The 22,160-nt window shown below is 48.7% G+C and overlaps 5 protein-coding genes across 5 annotated transcripts; 3 read left to right on the top strand and 2 right to left on the bottom strand.

Annotated features, from left to right (window-relative positions):
• Positions 1 to 178: 178 nt before the first annotated feature.
• EJ05DRAFT_464799 (uncharacterized protein) lies at positions 179 to 2,175 on the bottom strand (the record flags this gene model as incomplete). Its single annotated transcript, XM_033742757.1, has 2 exons — positions 1,484 to 2,175; positions 179 to 1,396 (listed from the first exon to the last, which is right to left on the bottom strand). The coding sequence occupies exons 1-2, from the start codon at positions 1,946 to 1,948 to the stop codon at positions 179 to 181; spliced, it is 1,683 nt and encodes a 560-aa protein (XP_033600346.1). The 5' UTR covers positions 1,949 to 2,175.
• Positions 2,176 to 2,347: 172 nt separating this feature from the next.
• On the top strand, positions 2,348 to 12,464 carry EJ05DRAFT_464797 (uncharacterized protein). Its single transcript, XM_033742756.1, has 2 exons — positions 2,348 to 3,057; positions 3,105 to 12,464. The coding sequence occupies exons 1-2, from the start codon at positions 2,748 to 2,750 to the stop codon at positions 12,275 to 12,277; spliced, it is 9,483 nt and encodes a 3,160-aa protein (XP_033600345.1). The 5' UTR covers positions 2,348 to 2,747; the 3' UTR covers positions 12,278 to 12,464.
• A 578-nt stretch (positions 12,465 to 13,042) lies between these two features.
• EJ05DRAFT_510764 (putative major facilitator superfamily transporter) lies at positions 13,043 to 15,450 on the top strand. The gene is made up of 7 exons (XM_033748200.1): positions 13,043 to 13,546; positions 13,601 to 13,709; positions 13,760 to 13,964; positions 14,017 to 14,491; positions 14,557 to 14,630; positions 14,682 to 14,934; positions 14,989 to 15,450. Exons 1-7 carry the CDS (start codon positions 13,381 to 13,383, stop codon positions 15,393 to 15,395), a joined length of 1,689 nt encoding a protein of 562 aa, XP_033600344.1. The 5' UTR covers positions 13,043 to 13,380; the 3' UTR covers positions 15,396 to 15,450.
• Positions 15,451 to 16,055: 605 nt separating this feature from the next.
• On the top strand, positions 16,056 to 17,201 carry EJ05DRAFT_528329 (uncharacterized protein; the record flags this gene model as incomplete). The annotated part of the gene is made up of 2 exons (XM_033748905.1): positions 16,056 to 16,698; positions 16,786 to 17,201. 2 exons carry the CDS (start codon positions 16,056 to 16,058, stop codon positions 17,199 to 17,201), a joined length of 1,059 nt encoding a protein of 352 aa, XP_033600343.1.
• A 1,685-nt stretch (positions 17,202 to 18,886) lies between these two features.
• EJ05DRAFT_500416 (uncharacterized protein) lies at positions 18,887 to 19,720 on the bottom strand (the record flags this gene model as incomplete). Its single annotated transcript, XM_033746991.1, has 2 exons — positions 18,887 to 18,987; positions 19,177 to 19,720. 2 exons carry the CDS (start codon positions 19,718 to 19,720, stop codon positions 18,887 to 18,889), a joined length of 645 nt encoding a protein of 214 aa, XP_033600342.1.
• Positions 19,721 to 22,160: the final 2,440 nt, after the last annotated feature.

Below are 22,160 nucleotides of genomic sequence, written 5' to 3'. Positions count from 1 at the left end.
GATATCAAGAGAAGGGTTGGCACATTTCGGAAGGGATCGCGCTGCTAGAGATGGGGGATTTATTTGCAGTCGCGGCTGGAGAGGGAGTTTGGGTTATGCATTTCTCTTGGGACCTTTTTTTTTTTTTCAACCTTTTTTTTTTGGAACGGTGTACGGGCGTTGGATCTGATTTGTCTGCCTAGCTGTGCAGGCGGGATACTTCTACGTACTCGCGCAACAGCATCTCCATCGCGTCTGCGGTGAGAAATACATTCACATTCACGCCCCTTGCAAACCATTTTCCATCATCATCATCATCATCATGCTCCGCTTCCTCCTTTCGTGCTGCAGCTTCCATGACTTGTACGCACCCGTCCACAGCCGGCATCATGGGATGAACATAGCGTGGTGTCTTGCCCGTGCCGAAATCGACGTCGTAACACCCAGTGCGCGCCCAGCTCGTGATGATTACGTGTCTGCGGCCGAGGAAGAGCTGCCAGATGCGCTGTGGGGTGGTTTCTTGCGTGAGGCTGTAGATGTGTGCTGCGAGGAGTGAGGGGGTGAGGGTGTGTAGAGTGGTGCGGATTGTGGATGCGGTGTGGGCGAGGGAGGTTGGTGATGCGACGGTGTGTGCGGGGAGGGTGAATGTGATGTTTGCGATTGGGGAGCCGGTGGTGTGAGAGGGGAGCGGTGGGGAGAGGCGTGTGCGGAGGGAGAAGCTGAGGGCTGCGTGGACGTTGCCGTCGTCGTCGTCGTCGTCGTCGTCAGAGTGAGTTGTGAAGCCCCTGGCTCGTGTGATGGCAGACCAGATATGTGCCAGGAGTATGTCGTGAGTGCTTGGCTGGAGGGTGTTGTTGGTATCTGTGTGCAGCGCGACGTGCTCACGCAGAGATGAGATTTCTGCGGCGCTGAAGTGCAAGACGACGTGTTCGACTGGTGCATCGCGGTTCCATTCGTGCCATGCTGTTCTATCAGGCTTGCGAATAGGTGTTTTGGCGGCGGGTTTGTCCCTCAGGATCTCGGGAGGTTGCATGGCCACAGAACGAAACGGGGCGTGTGCACAGTCCCACCAGTCGAAGCGCTGCATTGGAGCACTAAGAGCTTTGGAGAGGATTTCCTCTTTCGAGGAGCCGTGTAATGCCTTCGTCGCCGCGTCATCTATGAGTTGTGGCTCAAAGATTGCGGTCGGTGGAGCTGGAGACAGGCCGTTGTGCATTGCCGCATGTGTTGAAGACCAATCGCGGACGAAGAGAGCAAGGGTATGCGCATCTGCGAGGGGGTGAGATATCTTGACGCCGATGACGACTCCATCGCAGAGCGAGGTGACTTGCACTACCATCACGGGGTCGGATATGTTGTTGCTGTCGTCGTAGGTCGGAGCTGTCATGCCGTTTGCCAGAGGGTTTGAGAGGAAGACCTGAACACTCGTTAGAATCGCTGTCCCATTGCTAGATCTCGCATTGCTAGATCTCTCATTGCTAGATCCCTAGTAATGGATACGCACATCTTCCCGCGGTATATCTGTCGCTTTCCAAACTCTCCTCTGCGCCTGCTCCTGTGCCGTGGGGACAAAGTCATCAAGCTTCGCCGTTGAACACGCAGCTACAAAAGTGACCCCTGGAGCATTTGCATCGCCATACCACACTTCAAGACGATTGTAAAACGCCGTTCCGTTTGCATGTGATTCTTCATCGTCCTGATGCACCATACGCAATCGTCCTGTGAATTGCAGATAGCCTTGCAAGGTTGCCTTCAAGCTTTCTCGAAGAGCGTCAATGGCAAACGTAGATTCATCAGCCGAGCGCTCAAGATACCATAGCGCCCCGGTCGGTGTGAAGTTTGCACAGCTGGAATCAATGATCGAGAGACGTTTGCGAATAGGATCTTGTCTTGTTGCGTCATGGGCGGGCGAGTAAATGCTCGAGATGGCATGTATCTCTACCATGACCGGTGCTTTCCTAGAGGACATCCTGTGATGGTGCGGTATGTTCTGAAGGGGCAGACGTATGCTTGGCTACTTGTCAAGACAGCAGACTATGTCGTCTCCTAACGATATATATCATATGTGGCATGGATAAGTGACGTAGGATTGGTCAAACGCTCAACGAACGATGTTTGCCTATTGATGGCCAGGCTTCTTTATAATAAGTTGTAGCCATACTGTAGGATCTATGAGAAAACGACCCCTACTGCGGTCGATCGGAGGTTGAATATTGATCATTAATATGGTTCAGGATGATATCACTGCTAGAGCGACTAGCTAGAATCACGCTAGCCTGATACGGTTAGATCATAGCCCTCCAACCTCTATTCGTACCTACCCATAATTAATTATTAGATGAGGGCTGCTTCTACATCGCGTCTTTCACACTTCTAAGCTCATCCAGCATCGCGAACCTCTCACACTGTGTGTCTAGTACCATCAGCTAAACGATTCCAGTTCCAATGGCTCTCAATGAGATGCCTGGTGTTGTCGAGGCTCTGTCTCCTCTTCGCCGCCAACTGTTGAGGCTTCATGAAGTGATCTCAGCGCCTTATTCACTTAATTACTCACTATGGTCGAGTACAGTACTATCCAGCAGCCATTATGAATTCACCTCACATTCTGATCACTTCTCTCAAACTCGTCCAACTTACGCTTCGTCTCCCTCACCTCTCAACTCTCTACCTCTACACCTACCTCCTTCGACTTCACAGGCCTCCAAAGCTTTACAGATCCAGTATCATCTCTTCCGCTTAGACCTTCGTATCGCTTCTAGTGTTCCATAATGAGCGATTCAGATACCTCGTCTGTCAGCGATGAGCCCACCGCTCAAGCGGTGAACTATTTTGTCAACCATTGTTACCTTCCCAAACGGCTACCGTCGAAAGACGACCACAATGTGCAATATGATCGTGAATTACTCGGGCTTATGCAGAGCGCGCTTGAAGAAGCCTCCGATTCGGCAAATCCCAGTCAACTTAGTCCAATCGATTCGGCTCAATCAATGTTCAAGAACATGAAGGCATGTATGGACAAGCAAGGCGCGATTGATGCTGAAACTCTGACTACAATGCTGCAAAAATTGCATCCCAGAGGTGAGACCTGCTACAATACGCAAGTAATCATTTACTAAAGCTACCAGGTGGCACGATTCCGCTATTGATCCGACCACACAATGCTGCACTTATCATCTCAAACGCTGGCGAAAATGTAGTTTTTGATTGTTTCGAGCTGTCGCCAGATAACTCCGCTTGTATCAAAGCAAAAGGTCGACTGCAGCGTACCTTTCCATCATCGAGTTTTGCAGTTCCACTCACAGTCTTTCGCGCCGACGGGTTCCAATCGACTCTCGTGTCTACAGTCAGAAAGCTGAGTTTCCTCAGCTGTATCGACGCAGAGGATCAACAGGACAGGATCGATGCGAAAAATGTGCTTGATCGCGAAAGTCCAGACCCGTCACTGGTAACGGAGCTTTTGATGTCTTATATCAGAGCTTGTGGGAGCCCTCACAACACCTCTCGTATCATCAAAAATACCCGAGATGATGTGGTCGGCCCCGAGAGCCATCGACCCTGGAGACGAACTCCGATATGGCTATTGATGCGAGTAATGCTTCAAGCCCGACTACGCTCTAGTACGACTGAGCCGCACGGACTGTACAAGCTTTTCATGACTTTAGCCTTGTCCCAAATTCTCCGCCTCGCGACGAAGATTGGATTACCCTCTGATGTTCTTTCGTGCATGGTTGCAAAGATTAGTCGTCGGGTGACTAAACTTGGCGACATCGTCAGCCCTTGGCAACATAATATTGAAGAAGCTATAGTCGCTGCTCGTGCTCTCCTTGAGACTAGATGGAATGTTGTCACGGACTCAACAAAGAATGATTTGCGCTTAGAAGGTCTTTCGTCCCTCCAGCCTGCAGAGGACGCGTATCACCGTCTTCCAAAACTTGATAAATTCATTACGTCGACGGGCAAAAAAGCCAAGCGCCAGAAAATGGTAAAGTACGAGCCCAAAGACACGCTTCCCACTTTCGACGACGAAGATTTCCCCGATATTGTTTTCTCTGATGATGACGAGGAAAAGCTTGCCCTCGAACTACTAGCCACGGAGTTATGGGTCGAAACACATCTTGAAGCTTGGATTAATTCTAATTTGTTCGAGAAGACTTCGTGCACACTGATTCAGGATCTGATAGAAGCCTATCACGCTGCGGCTGCACCACACTATGAACAGAATCCTGAGACGTGTTCGATGATGGTAATCACTCTCTTCGAGCTATGGGTCGCCATGGATCTCTCAGCATGCTCGATGTTTACTTTGCTTCGTGAGTATGACCCTGACATACCTGTTGAGCTTCTACAATCCTTGATCCTCCCGCGAAGGCGGGAAATGGAGAGATTACATAAGCTGGAGAACTACCTGAAGCAACGAAAGTCGAAAGCTGATCTCAGCTTACCCGTTTCCATGTTTCATAACTTTGGCCATGCAGCATCCTTTGCTGTTCGCTTTTTTGACTCATCTGGCATCCACAAAAGTCTGCGCCAGGAGATTGAGGCACAAGCCTTGATTGACCGAGACGAGAAATGCCAGGAGCTTAGTGCAAAGGTAGCAGAGCACGAATGCCTCATGAGACAACATCGTGAGGGTCACTGCGATATGATCGAGGCGACTGTGAACAAGTACAGAGGCACCATAGAGAAAACACACAGTCCAAAGTGCAAAAGATGCCAGCTCTCTAAGAAGGCTGACCAGATACGAATCAAGCTGTACGAATGGCCACTCCCCAGTGACGAAAACGAACTGAAAGCTCTCGTTTTTGAGCTCAGAGTTCCACGTTCATTCCAAGCCTGGAGAGATGGGCTTCATTTCATTCTTATGGCCACACTCAAGTGTGATTATGTGTGTCCGGGCCAATCGAGGCCAAAGCTGTTGGCCAACACCTACAGTGGTCTTAAGAACTTCCGAGACTCTGACGCTTGGAAGTCACGGCATATTGATGTAGCTACTACAGCAAGGTCTCAACTGGGTTCCGTCTTGAAGCGCAGTTTCAAGCACATCACAGAGTTGAAGGAGAATGACGTATGCCTGGCCAGTCCTCTCCACTGGGAGTACTATGATCACAGAGCGACCTCATTTACTTCTGCCCCCCGCCCTACGAAAGAATTCCATGCCTTTTGTACTTACCAACTTCCCGCAAGCTCGATTACGCTACAGAAGTTTCTACATCGTCCATTTACACAACCGGACGGTCCACCTCCTAACGAGGTTATCTCATCTCAATGGTCATGCCCAGAAACACTTTCCCTTGATGAATATCGAACATATGCAGCACTTCCACTTGGTCATCGCCTTCAGTGGTTGAATATTCTTGTTCAGATCTCCGTACCTACGTTAGATTTCTCCAAAAAGGAGACATCTGCTCTCATTCTTCAGCTTATTAATCAAGCAGGGCCTAATACGCAGAATGAAATTACTCGTTCAAGTCATGAGCCTGTTCTTGATGAATCATTCGGACTGAAGTTCATGACCAAACTTGGAGAAGCGCTCGCAAGAGTGAAGCAGAATGTGGAGTCCTCTCATGCCGTCAAAATTTTCATTTCCTTGGCGTCACGTATTCTATCTTTGACCGCATCGGTAACTGTAGAAGCGGAGTGTCTGGAATTTCTGTCCGCCGCTCGTGCTATAGCATTCACCTGGCTGATCGGTCTACGGAATAACGCAAATATGTTCACAGAGGAGACCGCACGTGGCGAGCAAACGGATCGAGCCGTCGAGATCGCAACGGCGGTTGTAATGACCTTTGAAGTTGAACAGCGGCATCTTGACGTCCTTCTCTCGTCGACTCAAGAAGCGGCAATGCTTTTACAGTCTGCGATAGTCTGTCGGGAATGGACAGACAGCAATAGAGATACAGGAGACCATTTACTCCTGGCATGCATCCATCGCTGGCGAAAATTGATGTATCAATGTCGATCAAGACTGGCTGAACATATAACGGAGCAGGAAAACGGCTCTCTGGATGAAGCCATAAGCCACTCATGGACCAGCTATCAGGCAGGATCGTGGCATGCTCTTGCAGATCCTTGTGAACATTGGCTCGAGAGTGATCCGCCCCACGGCGTCAAGAACACAGTCCATTTCAACCTCGTAACTGCAGAATTACTTGTAAACGGGGTACCTCTGGCACGCCTACCAGGAAAGTACGAAATGCATCCGACTTATAGACTTTTGCTCGGGCGCACCGCTCTAGAAGTTTGCCCATCCCAATCTCCAGGCATGGAATTCGCGACAAAACAGCCATGGGCTGGATGCAATTTAGACTTTAGTCTCACGTCTTTCGATAGAAGAAAGGATGACCCTTTGGAGGATGATCTCCTAATCAAAGCAACCTCAACAAGTGGTGCACTCTTTGAGCTCTTGCCTCCCCGGCTGTTCAAAGCGGATTTCCCGGACTGTTTTATTGATGGTTTTTGCCATTGGCTGGAAAGATCTGAAGAACGGATAGAGTTCCGTCCGTCTTCAAGACCGTGGGATTCGTCACCTTTAAATTGGACACTGACAAAGATGAGAACTCGCACCTCATGGGTGCTGTCCAAAGGATCACTAAAGCTCATCAACAAGACTCGCCTTTCAGCCCAGACCCTTACTCGTATATTCTCGGTGATTGAGGAACCTGATCATGCTATAGTGACACATGATAACGCTGATGACTGTCTGAAAATTGATCTGACCCGACTTCAACTCAGCTTCCGGTTGAAAAAGGGAACCGCGTTCATACAGTCTGATCAATTCCAGGACTTCGTTGTGGACAGCTCTCAAGATATTGGCTCTCTAATCGGCCTGAAGAATAAGCTGGTCCTGAAAGATAGCAACGACAGGAACGATAGAATATTGTTGGTGCCCGAGAACGCAATCCAATACGTTAAAGCTGGGCACCACGTTCTCGTGACCATCAGTGCTAGCAGCACAAACGCAGTCAGCCGAATACATCGATTTTCGATCGACAAACTTCTAGGACGACTGAATGACGATGGTACCCTACACAGTAGACTTTTGCTGAGCTACCTACATGCAGTCACATCTGGATGCCTACCAGACCCGCTCACACATAAGACTGGAACTGAGGAAGCACTTACGATACTCAGATCTGCGTCTGTTCGTTCGTTCGACTACCTTTCGTCCGATACTCTGGATCTGCTGAAGTGCATTAGCGAACTCAGCCCTGCCAGAATTCTTCCTTTCAATGGAACATTCATTTCGCATCACGTTGTATGGGACAAGAACCTCAATTCTTTGGCACAACATAACTCTTTCCGTACTACAGTTGAGTCCTTGTATGACCAGGCAAGAGAACAAAGTCTCTTTTATCTTAAGTCTGAAAATTACATCGAACCTCCTACCCTGACAATGACGAGCCAACATTTAGTGGAGCGTGACAACATTCGGTGTGCAGCATTCCACATCCATGGATTCGGGGCTGAAGATTTCGACACTGCCAACGATGTCAGATATATATCAAGAGATTGCGGTCTCAATAGCAACAGGGCACAATCATGCTTCGTAGCAGCTTCTCTAATCTTCCGAAGGCGTGAAGTTGTGCACACAGTGCTGAGTCCCGACTATCATAACGACATATGGGAGTCTATTGTGCAGACCACAAGGCTACAGAACCCTCTTCCTGCTATTGATGTATCCTACTTGGCTTTTGATAGCCTATGGCTAGTCAAGCCGAAACAAACTTTATCTGAATCCTGGTGTCGGATACAGGAGTCATTAGCACGCTCATCGGAGTTGTACAGTATATTCCAAGTCATGATCTGGCTGTCAACCATCGCATTCACAGAAGATGGGAGTATGGATATTGTCCAAACGATGTCATCATTCTACTCTGCTCCGGCTCTAGCACAAATACGCCCACCAGATGTGCCATTGTGTAACTTTGGTCTGGGCAAGGCGTTGGTTGTGCACGAATTGGAAGACCTTCTCGAGCCGGCTTTGGTACCTGTAGATCAGTGTCCGGAGTCAAAGCTGCCGAAGACAATACCAAAAAAGAAAGAGGATGATGAAGCACTTGTCCTACGACGTCATCGCGCTTATCAACGTTTGCAGACCAAATGCTTGGCAGATTTCATTACAGCTTTGTGTGACCAGTGGCCATGCAGAGAACCGCACCTTCCAATAGGTCAGTTCGACATCTACATTGACGTTAAAAAAGCCATTGCGAGCGTGAAAGAATATTTCAAGCTTCGGTACGACAATTACCAATTTGCTGAGTATCTAGTCAAGATTGAAAAGACCGTCAGGACTTTGGCGATCGAGCCTGTTGCTATTTCCCCTTACTGCTACGATGATGATATCGATGCAACTGATGCACCGCTCAGGGAGCACCACTTTAGCGAGCAGGATGTGTTCAAACCTATGGCTCCTGAGATACCGACGCAGCCGCCGACAGATCCTTCCTCTCCGACTGTTTTCAGATATATAGTACAGGAGCATTTGGCAAACCCTACTTTATCGGACTTACTGTCTATTCTTGAGCTCCAGGCCGTTGCAGCACACGAAATAGAGTACGTAAAAACTCTAAGGGTAAGTGCTGCTTCACTTCAAGAATCAGGTGTCCATCAAGATAGGCAGCGGATCCACCCTGACTGCCAAAATGTCCAGGAAGAGTTGACCGCATTCCTCGCAAGCAGTAACCAGTATCTGCAAGTTTTGTTTGATGCAATTAAGCAGGCTATCACCGATGACCATTCTTGGGCTCGAAAGTTGGCAATCCGAACTGGAGCCTTCCCGCGAATATGCCCTAAACTCTTTGTACAACAATTGCAGCACAAACGCTGGGTCTTGTTGCCGCAAGCCTGGAAGGACTGTATCATAAAATATGGTCTGGCACTGACACAAGTGCAGAGAGCTGAAAGGCTTCTTTCTTTGTCATCGAACATGACTGCACTTTCGAATGAGCTGTCAAACCAAGGACACTCCAACTGGAAAGCATCAGAATACCCTGAAGCTTTACTTCTCGAAATTGAAAGTGCCATTGCTATCCGGGCAGTTCAAATGGAAACTGCACAGCACATGCAAAGCCCACCAGACAACAAGAACTCGATTTCGCAACTGATGATGGGGTTAGGCAAAAGCTCAGTCATCGTGCCCCTTGTTGCTGCTGCTTCCTCTACGGGAGAGACCCTAACGCGCGTAATCGTATCGAAGCCTCAATCAAAACAAGCCTTTTCCATGCTGGTTTCAAAGTTAGGCGGGTTGCTCGATCGACAGATTCACCACATGCCGTTTTCACGCTCCTTGACCCTGAATCTAGACCAGGCTAAAGCTGTCGAAAGGCAGATGAAGAACTGTCTCAAAAACGGCGGTGTGCTTTTAGTCCAACCTGAACATATATTGTCCTTTCAATTGATGGGACTGGACTGTACAATCTCTGGGCAGGATCAGGTTGGGCAAATTCTACTAAATATACAGCGTTTCCTGAATTCAAATTCCAGAGATATCGTAGATGAGAGCGACGAGAATTTCTCGGTCCGTTTCGAGATGATATACACCATGGGCCTACAACGTCCTGTGGAGTTCTCGCCGCAGAGATGGAACGTCATACAGTCGCTGTTGGAACTCATTCCGCGCTTTGCTCCTAAAGTCCAGAAGAGCCTGCCAAAATCGATCGAGATAGACGAACGACGCACAGGGCGCTTTCCACGGGTAAGAATACTTCGGTCCGATGCAGCCGAACTTCTACTGAACTTGATTACGGAGCATATCTGTTCTATTGGACTACCCGGGTTCCCGATTTCAAGACAGCCAGAACATGTCCGGCAGGCGGTCTTGATATATATTTCGAAGCCTGATCTGACATCAGAAGAGATCTCGCATGTGGAGACCGACCAAATTCATGCTTTTTTCGCGCCATCAACGAAGAATTACCTTCTGCTTTTACGAGGCCTCATCGCTGGTGGCATCGTATCATTCGCGCTGCTTGCAAAACGTTGGAAGGTCAATTACGGCCTCGACCCAGCACGAATACCCAGAAGTCGACTGGCTGTGCCTTACCGCGCGAAGGATACACCGTCCCAACGATCAGAATTCTCGCACCCAGACGTTACCATTATCCTCAGTTCTCTGAGTTATTACTATGGAGGTCTCAGTGACGAAGAAATGTTTCTCACTTTTGGAAAGCTTCTTCGTAGTGACCAAGCTGATGGTGAGTTTGGAGAGTGGGTACGTTCGTCACCAGAGCTCCCACAGGATTTTCATCAACTGGCAGGAATCAACATGAAGGACAGAGTGATCTGCACCGATCAAATATTTCCTCATCTCCGATTTTCCAAAGTTGTTGTAGACTGGTATCTCTCGAACATGGTGTTCTGCGCGGAAATACGCGAGTTTCCCCAGAAGCTGTCCTCTAGCGGGTGGGACATCGGACGAGAAAAAGTACATCCGACCACTGGTTTCAGTGGTACCAACGATGCTCACCATCTTCTCCCGCTCTCAGTCACGCATTTGGACTTGGCTGCACAGCGTCACACAAATGCGCTGGTGCTTAGCTATCTACTGCAGAGTGAAACTTCTGTGGAGCTTATACCCCCAAGAGCCTCTTCAAGCTTAGCTTCGGATGCAGATATACTTCTCGATCTGGTCCTCAAACTGGATCCGCTGCCTCGCGTGATCATCGACGTAGGGGCATTTATTCTAGAGCTCAGCAGTCGCCAAGTCGCAGCGCAATGGCTGGAGAAAATAGTACACCAAGAGGATACCAAAGCAGTCATATTCGTTGACGACAACGATGTGATTACTGTGCTCGATCGAACCGGTCATGTTGAAGCGTTGCAGTCCTCTCCATTTAGTAAGCAGACCCATCTGTGTCTTGTCTTTCTCTCAGAACAACACGCGAGAGGTATAGACATCTCTCTTCCCGCAACATACCGCGCAGCCGTCACCCTGGGAGCTCGACTCACCAAGGACCGATTGTGCCAAGCCTGTATGCGCATGCGGAGGTTGGGTAAGTCGCAGTCGGTAGTGTTCTGTGTTCCAACCGAAATACAATCAAAAATCTTGGAACGCAAAAGTCGTATTGAAGCTATCGCGGACACGAAACCACCAACGGAACCTATCATTGAGGTCAAGGACGTTTTGTCTTGGGCAGTTGGGGAGTCGTGCCTCGACTTACAGCACAGTATGCCTCTGTGGGCCGCTCAGGGGAAACGCTTCGAAGATCAGGTGCCTATATGGCAGAAAGCTGAACGAGGTTCTCACGAACAAGGCTATTATTCAATGTCAAAGAACGAAGCAGAGCGGTTCCTCGAGCCAGAGGCTAAGACACTCGAGTATCGCTTCAGACCTAAGCCTGAATCCAAACAGAACATTGAGACAATATTTGACGTCGCGAAGCCTAGCATCCAGAGTATCGTTGACCGCTGCCGCAAGTTCGCATGCGTGAAATTCAACGCTACATCTCTGGCTGAGGAGCAAGAGAGGGAACTTAACCCCGAGGCAGAAGAAGAACAGAACGTCGAGCATCCTGCGCCAGTAGATCCAGCTGACCATGTACTGCACAGAGCAGTAGAAGTCTTGGCGAGAACTGGAAAGCTAGACCTGAGGTCGGATGCCTTTATTCCAGCATACGACAGCCTCAGGGATTGTAGCGCATCTGATTTTGACGTCGCTCAATTTACTGAGGACTTACTTGTGACCGTTGACTTTGCCACTACGATCAAGGAGTTGCCAAAGGACGCTATCAGTGACTCGTATTATCGCCCGGTGCAGTGGATACTGACCAAAGTGCATCGAGGTACCGTCAAGTTCGTTATCATCATTAGTCCTTTCGAGGCTCAACACCTGATTGAGATCGTTAAGAAGTATAAGAAAGTCACGCTTCATGTGTACGCACCACGACCTAATCTTCAGTACCGCCCGCTCGATAAGCTGGATCTGTTCACCTTAGGGGCGGACTTCGATCCAAAATATCTGCCACGCAAGTTAGTTGTCCAATTGAACCTGTTCGCTGGCCAATTATACCTCGGCTCCTACAAAGAGTATACTGAGTTATGTCGATACCTCTGTTTGGCTTACTACCCGGCGGAACAAGGTATGATCATCGAACCTGATGGATATGTTGTCCAGCAACCAGGCTCTGAAGGCTTCCAACGCAGTCCAGTGCCCTTCATCAAGGTTCTCATGGCGAACATTCGTAGAAACTGTGTGACGATTGATCGCACACATATAGGAAAGATTTGCACAGGAACGATCCTGGAACAAGGCGATTTCGAGGCTGCGGAGCCAGATGTTGCAGTGAAAGAGGAGATGTGATGCTCAGCACACGAGATGAAGGACTTGAGCCTCTGGAAGGCCGATCAACTGACATTCTGAGTAGTATTTTGCAATTATCGAGAGAAAAGATCTTGTTCTCCGTGAGGCACATATAGACTATCATGTGGATCTTTGGACAGAGGTTTGGAGAGTCATATTGTGATAATAGCTCTTTGCTATATAGGGCTAAACTTCATTGATCATCATGTTGTCATCCTCCGATTTGCTCCGCCGTGCATCCCACTAGAATGACGCTGGTCTCTGCAGCCGTCAGGCCTGACGATCCATCATAGTAAAACCGACCACGAGTCTTGGCTTTGTTGTTCTAGCACCTAGTTGACAACGTCGACTAACCATGAATGTCTCCAATCTTCAGGTACAAACGTCTCGTCCATCCGTTTGGAGGGAATAAGCCACATCTCATGCCTCCTCGCCGTGGCTTCGGCCGACCATGATGTCGGAAATACTGACACGACAATCTGGACGTTTTCATGACTTGATAAAGCAACAGTAAACGAGGAGCGCGTGACTACCGCGTTCAAAGAGAAGCATAAGGCGTAATGGGCGTCCCAAGAACGGCTGTCCACCCATCAACACGCTAAGCTCTTACAGGTAATCATTCGGCACTAGCGCACACTTTGCAGGCTAAGTACTCCCAGAAAGGCTTAGCGTCTATGGGAATAGCCCCCAGCGCTAGTTATTCCCATCACTGGTGTTATTTGAGGCGTCCCCCCGCATGATATTCCCCAGGTTTTCATCGCAGACTATCTCCACATCTGCACGCTTCTCGATGCGTTCCGTGCGGGTTTAGGTTCGAGACCTATGTAGGCCCCGACAAGCAAACGTATTGATGGTGTTTATTGGACAAGATGAGCCGTGCCTCACACTTGTCTCGCGTTCCAACTGATGATGATCTTGTATGAAGGATCGGGTCTAATGTTGACCATGCGGGAATAGTCTTTGTGGACAAAGGTACATAAAAGGCTACATCCCACGATGACGAGAATGTGTTGGTATTTAGAGTCGCGTCGAACTTTCCTTGCCGTGCCAAAGCTTCATTTCAACAGAATATAGACGGACCACGCGAAGTGGAGGCTCAAGCGATGGAGAGCAACTACAACAGAGACCCCGACGTTGAGAGTAGTGGAGACGAAAAGGGCAAGCACAATGCAACTGGGGCACCTCTCACAGAGGCGAAGTCTGCTTCACAAGTACCATGGACGTTGACGAGGGTTGTGGCTGTCGTGTCACTTTGTCTGGTCTATGTTGGTGAGTAGACTTGGCTTGGTCATCTACAATTCAGCTGCTGACTTGGCTTTGCAGGTGCTCAGTCGATTCTTTACATGACAGGCGGCACACTCAACTACATCGGAGCGAGCATCGGTACCAAGTATCCTAATTGGCTGCTGACTGCAAATACTCTTGCTGTTACGTATGTTTCCCTCCTGCATGGACGACTTTCACTCGTTAACAATGTGGTAGTGCTATATGCCCCTTTGTAGGGTATATCAGTGATCTTCTAGGGAGGCGATACGTGACCATCTTCGGCTCTCTGCTACTGATTGTCGCCAGTGTTGTGCAAGCAACTTCCAAATCACTGGGCTCCTCTGTCACTGCACAAGCTCTGGGTGGTATTGGCGCCGGCATATGCGAACTGACGGCTTTGGCTGGTGTTGCCGAGATCACTGTAAGCGGCTTCTCATATTCTTCATCAACATTTATGCTGACCAGGCGTCCAGCCCGTTCGGTATCGCGGAGTGACGCTCTCGGTCGTCACATTCAGCATTCTACCATTCATCCCATACATCCTCTACATTGAAGAGCTCCACGCACACTCCACCTGGCGCTGGGCACTCGGCATTGCTGCCATCTGGAACGGTATCGGCACGATCGGTATCATCCTCTGCTACCATCCACCGCCACGTCATATGGTCGATGATCTATCGAGAATGGACATCTTGAAGCGCATTGACTGGGGCGGTGCTTTCTTGAGCATCAGCGGAGTCACGCTGTTTCTCGTAGGTCTTCAGTATGGCGGCTACCAGGCGCCCTGGACGAGCGCTACTACTCTTGCACCACTGATCATTGGCATTCTCCTCATCGTCGCATTCTGCGTGTACGAGGCGTTCATCCCAAAATTCCCGATGGTGCCTGCGGCAATTTTCAAAGGCCAGCGCGTTGTGCTGATGTCGTACATCATAGTCTTCATTGCGGGTATGAACCATGCACTCTTCTCTGAAGCATTCACCAACAAGCTCATCAACTAATCTTGTAAATAGGTATGGAATTCTACTCAATTCTTGGCTTTTTCCCTCTGATGCTGCAGAACGTCTGGCCAGCAAGCCCTGAACAGGTACATCACTACTTTTTCATATTCACCATTGTATGTACTGACTCATTGCAGACTGGCCTCCGCGGCTTCTGGTATCCTCTTGCTATCTTGATCGGGGCCTGTCTAGTCAGTGCCGGCATCACATACAGCCGCGGCCGCGTCGCCTGGATGTTCGTAACCTGCTCCGTACTTATGACTGCCTTCTGCGGCTCGCTTGCTTCGGCCACGCCCTTCAACATGCCGCGGTCCGTAGCATTCGCCACCCTTGGCTCGCTCGGTATTGGAGGTGTGATTGTGCCTTGCCTGACCGTCGCCCTCTATTGCTGTAAGTCTCTTGTAGCGCCCAGTACCCTCCTATTTAGCTCACACATCATTCCAGGCCCTGACGCATATATCGGCACCACGGCCGCACTATCCCTCGCCGTGCGCTTCCTCGGTGGCTCCGTCGGCACGACCATCTACTACAACATCTTCAACACCTCTTTCATGACCAACGTACCCAAACTCATCGCCCCGGCCGTCGTCGCAGCAGGGTTGCCAGTCGACTCTGTCGAGGCCTTCATCGGTGCCCTCTTCACCGATCCAACATCCGCGCTCACAATCCCCGGAGTTACGATGGAGATTCTGCAGGTTGGCGGGCTGCAGGCGCGTTGGGCATTTACGGAGAGCTTGAAAGGGGTGTGGTATGCGAGTATTGCGTTTGGAGCGGTGAGCATTGTTGCGAGTTGCTTCTTGCCGAATATCAAGAGGTTTATGACGAATCGCGTGGCTGTTGATATTCATTGAGATGATTTTCAGGGGAGGGTTTATGAGGATTGGTATGGAGATGGACTTGAATAGTAATGTGATAATGTCTGAGTCAGAGTATGGTTGTGTGCTGTGATCCGTGGAATGTGTGTGTGCGTAATATGTGTTGTGCTCGTGGGCATTGTGAGATGACGGTGAGCTGGGGAGTTGTTAACGTGATAAGCTTTTGATTATTGGCATTATACTGGCAGGTCTTTGCACGATGCGCCTTGCCCATAGTCCAGTGGTCTTGCAAGGAGAGTGGTAGTCCATTTAAAGGCACTGACTTGCAATTGTTAGAGCGGAATGACAGTGAGATCACGTCGTCGGCTAGGCGACAACACTGAAAAAGCTGCGTATGCAATGTAGAGACCCGCTTGCGCGCTAGGCAGGGTGACAATAGGCATTGTTTGAGTGCCATGTTGACACGCGAATTTCACCGACCATACCCCTGTCGAAAATCCCTATTGCAAACAAGAGAACTCAAGAGAATATTTGTAGTGACCATGCCTTTCCGTCTCAGCTACATATAGCTTTACGCATTCTCTACGATCTACTCTTCTACTCTCCAAATGAATTTTCATTCGACTACGTGAAAAAATAGCTCCTACTGACTCTCTCACTTCAACGCGTTTTTCAAATCTAATCAAGTATGCAAACATGCCTCACCTCCTCTTCTCCCTGATTGTCACCGGTATACTCATCCCATTACTCGCCCCCTTCGTACGTCCCTACATGCCCGCATTCCGAAGCGCCAGCTACATCACCATGCATTTCGACAGCGACACATGCACCACAGCACAGACTATCAAAGTCGACCACGCCATCCACGACGTCCAAGCAATCACCCGCCAAGCCCTGAAAGATCTCGATCTTATCGAGCCATTTCTCGGCGACACAAATCGCCTGGACGCGCGAATGCGCGAGAAGGGTCCTCAGGGGGAGAACTACCGCCGCCTTATATACACCTATGAAATGCTCTTCGGAATTATAGATGGCAGAACTTCCCGGTCTGTCCTCAAGGCTCGCTTTGATAAGGTCACTGCCCTAGCACAAACTTCAGGAGTGTGTTTGACTGACATTCATCTCTCACCACAGATCCGCCACGTATACAGCACCTTTAGCAACATCCGCAATCTCGACCTCCCAATCTACTGTAACGACGACCCGCTGCTCGCCGCACCACACTATGGCTGCCAACAAGCACACGACGGCGCAGGCCGCTACGTTGCCGCATACATCCAGCAACGCCACATCGACCTCGACGTCCTCCGCATATTCAAAGACGAAATCATAGTTATATGTACGTCCCCTCCCCCCCCTGCCCCTCTTCCCTAATCTATCCTCCCTCTCCTCCCAAAACACAAACCCACTAACCCACCCCCAAAAGGCCCATCCTGGTTCACAACCGTCAGCAACACATCCCTCCCCACCATCCTCACAACCACCTTCCCGGTCCCCCACACCACCCTCGACGCCCACCCCCCACCCACAAACCCGCCTCTAATCCGCCACCTCGACGACATCCGCACCATCCTCCCCGCCTTCGCCCTCCTGCACGAGCTCACGCATACCCGCGCCGTCATGGGCCCCCACAATGCTGCTACCGACGAGCGAGGCGAGGACGGTGGGCTAGCGTATGGCTGGGATAAGGCGATGATGCTGGGGTCGCGGCGGCCGGAGAGCGCGCTGCGGAATGCGGATTCGTTGGCGTTGTTTGCGGTTTCTGTGGCGTTAAGGGGGAATGATTGGTCGATGGGGAGGGCGAGGCCGGCGGAGGTGCCGGCGGAGTGGGAGGTTGAGTGAGGGGATAGGGAATGAGTGGGGGTCTTGAGGGGAGGGGGGGATAGGGGGTGGGTGGGAATTGTGTGAGATCAGAGAATATAGCTTGGGTGTTTCTGTAATAGCTGTATAGAGACTGTTTCGTGCTTTCTACGATTCGTGATACTTGTTATGTCGTATATGGCGTCAGTCAAAGGACCATTCTTATTCTCGTACTAGAGCTATAAATGGAAATCCAGGGGTTCCAGGCCTCCTAGAGAATTATTCTATAAATATCACTAAATAATTATATAGCTGCAACGATTAGATACGATTGTCGTCAAAACAAGATCTATGCAATAGTTACTTTTAGAGTAATATTTTCTGGTTTCGCTAACGAAGTAGACGACGATATAATATGGGTAGGTTCTATACTTTTATAACTTTATTGACTTTAGTAGGGCCAACAGCAGATCTACATATAATAATATATCTATCTAGAATAGAAAATAGAGATTTATCTATAGTACTGCTATTTATACTTATTAATTTGCCCTTGTGAAATTTCACTGTGATTTTAGCCTTCGCAACTGCCTCCTTAATCTCCTAAGAAGACTCGATAAAGTTGTCAAGGTCACTGTCAATCTCTCGATTGGCCTCCTCTGTAGAATCTGTGGATTTGAAACACGAGCAGGGAAATCAATAATGCCTCCAGCACCGCACAAAAAGCAAGATTGCAGCCCAGAGTTGTTTCATCGCCCCAGATTCCCACCACAACCGCACCCACATGCGCGACCGCAAGCTGAGCAACGCAAGTCCGGGCAGTACCTTTATACCATGGGCAATCTTAGCGGTAAGCCTGACTGGCCGGCCTGTCTGATGAGTGTCAGTGCCAGAATCAACTGAATTAATCTGTATCTACGACCGATACGCGGTACGTACTTTCGCTCTAGAAGCAATTCGCGATGTCCGAGACTGTTGGTCGGCAGGATAGCTATTTGTAAAGCCCGACAATCGGGGCTTTGAACAGATCGTTGTACGACAACACTGTGTGCGCGGTCGTATCGCTTTGGCTGATGCTGTCGAGTGAAATGTGATCCTGAGAGCGGACCTTAGGGACCTCGCGCTGTATCAGTACTATTAGCGAGTCGACACTCTCCCGTAGCGCTGGTAGATGGTGTGTCGCCTAGTTCATCCGGGTAGTGCTGGACGTAGACTATGCCGAGCCATTGACTTCGTATGCCCGTGGTCGGTCTGTACGGGTACCCATCTCATGACAGGAACGGAAATGGCTATTTAATATATAGGAAGACGCGAAGAGACGCCCGTCAGAGTCTTGGCTTTGGGAAACTTCGCTTGCGACGAATTCTATGATTGATGGGGCAGCGGCCGCTGAGGGGGAGGAGGATGGTATATCGTGTGATTGCTACCACGGGTTTAAAAGGGTGCTTGGGCATTACGATATCTTGTGCGGCTCGTGTTTGAAGTTGGGTGTGACTGAGGTCGAGGCCTAGGGAATTTACTGTTGACGGCTTGAGATGGGAGGGGTCTTGACAAGGTCAAAGGAGAGGTTATGTAATACAGTAAAGATGAGTTGAGTCAGAGACCAAGTAAGATGACTAACCCCAAACCTAATACCGAGGAATCTCAGTTAAGACTAAGAAAACCCGAGGAGTTCTAGATGGCGCCGTTATAGAAACATAGGTAATTGTAAAATATATATATGATCGTTATTCATCGGCTCTCAGGACCCATCCGGCTCCGATAAACTGTGGCTCTTGTATCAGCTTATAACCCGTCTTTTCTAAGAGTGCCAAAATACAATAAAACACTATATAGTATTAGTGGTCGCCTACAGGTTTAATAATAATTCAACCTACCGTAACTATCTATATTACTAAGTGCTTCAGCCCTAGATAACGCTAAAGCATCACGCCATGCTGTGGCTATCTCCAAAGCTATAATACTCTTTTAGTATCTGTGAAGACAGATGAACGAATGCACGGGGGGTGTGACTTACCGTCGGGATATACAGCATCTAGTAGTATGGCCACGAATAGAGGAGTTAAACAGGCGTACCGAATTGCGTCCATTTGTGTATGCCTGAAGGTCACATCTTGAGGCGGATCTTTGAGTGTAAAAAAACGACTCGTAGGCCAGAATTCCCCGCACCATGTGATGGTGAGCTGCATTGGGAGCTCAGGGGATCTTTGGGGCCTCCGTGAGATCCGATAAACAATATTCGATTCGGCGCAAGGTTTCTCATTCAGATATACATCGTTGATGGGATCGAACGCGACTGGTTCGCCCGGAGAGTGGTCTTCAGGAACTTGATCCGGGGTGAGCTGATCATCTGGTAACATTTCCCAGTGGTTGTCGTCACAGAAAATTCGAATGTCTGCAGTTGTCCAGGAGGCCTCTGTCAAATCGCCTACCAATCCTAATACTTCAGATGCCTTGTTCCGAGCTTCCGAGTCATATCCATAGAAGATGACTGTGAAAGAAGCCTTTAGATGATCTGGAATGTTCCATAAGGAAATGCCCTCTCTAGCCAGCCTAGTCATATGTAGAGCTTCCTCGAAGATAGGGCGGACTGGATAGTTCATACATTCTGGATAAAAGCCATACGTTATATCAGCCAGAGCTAGAGAAAGTAATCCCCCAAAGAGCGTCAGAGAGAGTGGAAGAGAGAGCATTATAACAAAAAATGATTAAAGTAGAGGTACCAGCTTTAGACGAACATAGAGCGAGGGTACATAGATAATAGTCATGAATGGAAAGAAGAAATCAAAGGATATTTATTAAGAACGCAATAGTATGTCATTAATCACTAGTCCTGTTTAGGCAACTGGGACCTTCTACAGATCTCCTTCGCATAGGATTCGCCTACTTCCATATACATGTATATCTATCAAACATCTAGAATCCTGGCACGTATGCACGAGCGTAGCTATCTCGACTCTAGTCTTATATCCTGTTGCACTATACCCAACATTTATAACCTATAATATACACGGAGAATACGTTTTCCTTGGTGCACGTGCTCGATACTCCGGACTTCCATTATATACGGGATTCTATGTGAATTGTTCTAGTAATTAGCTTAGCGAACTTGAAGGTATTTCTTTTAAAGGATTCTAATTTTAATTATGTAAAGATATAAAACATGCACGGCTGCATGACGCACGGCCGCGTGGCGAAAATTAAAATAAAGCACCGGGAATGAATTGTATAGCGAGTGTAACTTTAAATAAGTCTGGCTCACGACTCAGAAACTCGTCCACGCCCTCTAATGCATTGATCAAATTGGGGCAATTGCCATCGACCTTCATTGATCAGACTGCCTCTAAGGAATCCTGGACGGCCCGACAACAGGGTACTGGACACATATCGATCTAGCATGCAAACGAAGACCTCAAGACGAGTTAATGTAGCAGAGCATTCTACTGAGCGGAAACAAGGAATCGGCTTCTCCGCACCTAAATCAGTGGTACAAGAAAGGAAAGAAGCTCTCCAACTATCAATAGTGAAGATGAAAGAAACGTAGTGTGAGAGAAAATTTGTCACTGGTTGGGTTCGATGTCGAAAGTGCATACAATGGAGTACCTTGGGAGTGCTCACAAGAATGAAAGACATCACTTTTAGGATCGTTAGGTGAGGGGGTCTGATCTGTTTTTACCAAGACGCAACATTCGTGGTAAATGGCTTCTTAGATACCGGTATTCTGGGCCGACCTGATAAAATACCGCGGCGCGCTCGAGTTCGCAGAAGACGACACGCGATGGATGGATAGAGCAGGCCGTGAGCGTGCTACATGCAACACGTGGTATAACGGAAGTTCTAGAGGCTCTTCAGGGTGCGGCAACGAATGGCGTGATTCTCGGAAGAGACCAAACAACGTTGATGCCTCTTACTCACATCCATATACGTAGCTAAGGAAAGAGGATGCACTCCAGGTCTTGGCGTTGACTTGGTTACGAGCTATGGCAGCTGTATAGTCCCAGCAATGTCGACTAACAAGACCGTAGAAGTCCGTCAGTTGTAGTACGTGCTCCTGCGGGGATTTCGAGTCAGCAGAGAATGAGCGCATAGAGCGGCCGAAGAAGCGAACGCTAAGGTGGAGTCTGCCAAGCTATCAATCCATGCTGAGCGGCATTTTTCTGTGACCATAAGTAACATGGAGGGTAATTAGCAACGCGAATAGCATGACTTAGCTAGAAAAATATACAAAATACCCATTAGAAAAGTACTATATACTTTAAATACCTTTTCGATTATTGGTGGGCCAGGCTAGAAATCGATAGTAAGTAGATTTTGGGGCGTGCTTACAAAGGTCATGGACAATGCCGTCCGAGAGGTCTTCTATAGGAGGAGTAGTAGTAATTAGTAAAGGCAGACATACTTATTTTTAGAGTCGGCGTACTAGGTAAGGAATGTATAGCTTATGTTAGTAGTCTTCGGATGCTCTAACTGGTTATAGACTAGTGTACTCCGGCGTAGTTGTAAAAAAAGCCTGAAATGTTTTGCACTCATTGTCAGGCACGTGGCCTGCCAGTTGATTCTACATGTGTGTAGCAGTCGTATATAAGCAGTGTGCTCTACCCTTGAAGCAGTAGCTTCAAGATTTGGTCCTTTTGGTGTAGATCGTTGGTGCGTGGAGCCCGCCACCTTACACTCATATGCACAGTGTCAAGTCCACGTCAACCACTAACAGACAGTCGACGTAGTAACATCCGGCCGTCATTCGTAAACTCCGAGCTCCGTGACCTGAATTATACTAGTCGAGACGACTGTATCACTGTATCGATCGTAGCCGCGGAGTCCAGACTATTAAACTAACAAACTTGAGGTTATAAGAGCATTTATTGATTTATTAATTGATTGATTGAAGTTTCAAGAGTTAAGAGAGAGAGAGAGCGAATTTTACAGAAGGCGAAGTATTCAACAGTCGTGTTATTAGTCCGTTGAGACAGAAGTACCACTATATTCTTACTTCCTTCTAAA

The sequence above is a fragment of the Pseudovirgaria hyperparasitica genome (genome assembly GCF_010093815.1).
Source record: "Pseudovirgaria hyperparasitica strain CBS 121739 unplaced genomic scaffold EJ05scaffold_8, whole genome shotgun sequence".
NCBI classification, from domain to species: Eukaryota; Fungi; Ascomycota; class Dothideomycetes; order Acrospermales; family Acrospermaceae; genus Pseudovirgaria; species Pseudovirgaria hyperparasitica.
Note: the sequence above shows the minus strand (reverse complement) of the source record. Positions and strands in the feature narration are given on the sequence as shown.

What these genes read in the sequence shown, in the direction of transcription:
- EJ05DRAFT_510764 (XM_033748200.1), top strand. Translation starts at nt 13,381, where the DNA reads ATGGAGAGCAACTACAACAGAGACCCCGACGTTGAGAGTAGTGGAGAC. An exon ending in GGCCAGCAAGCCCTGAACAG is followed by an intron (nt 14,631 to 14,681) that starts GTACATCACTAC and finishes GACTCATTGCAG; the next exon opens with ACTGGCCTCCGCGGCTTCTG. An exon ending in GACCGTCGCCCTCTATTGCT is followed by an intron (nt 14,935 to 14,988) that starts GTAAGTCTCTTG and finishes ACATCATTCCAG; the next exon opens with GCCCTGACGCATATATCGGC.
- EJ05DRAFT_464797 (XM_033742756.1), top strand. Translation starts at nt 2,748, where the DNA reads ATGAGCGATTCAGATACCTCGTCTGTCAGCGATGAGCCCACCGCTCAA. An exon ending in GCAAAAATTGCATCCCAGAG is followed by an intron (nt 3,058 to 3,104) that starts GTGAGACCTGCT and finishes TAAAGCTACCAG; the next exon opens with GTGGCACGATTCCGCTATTG.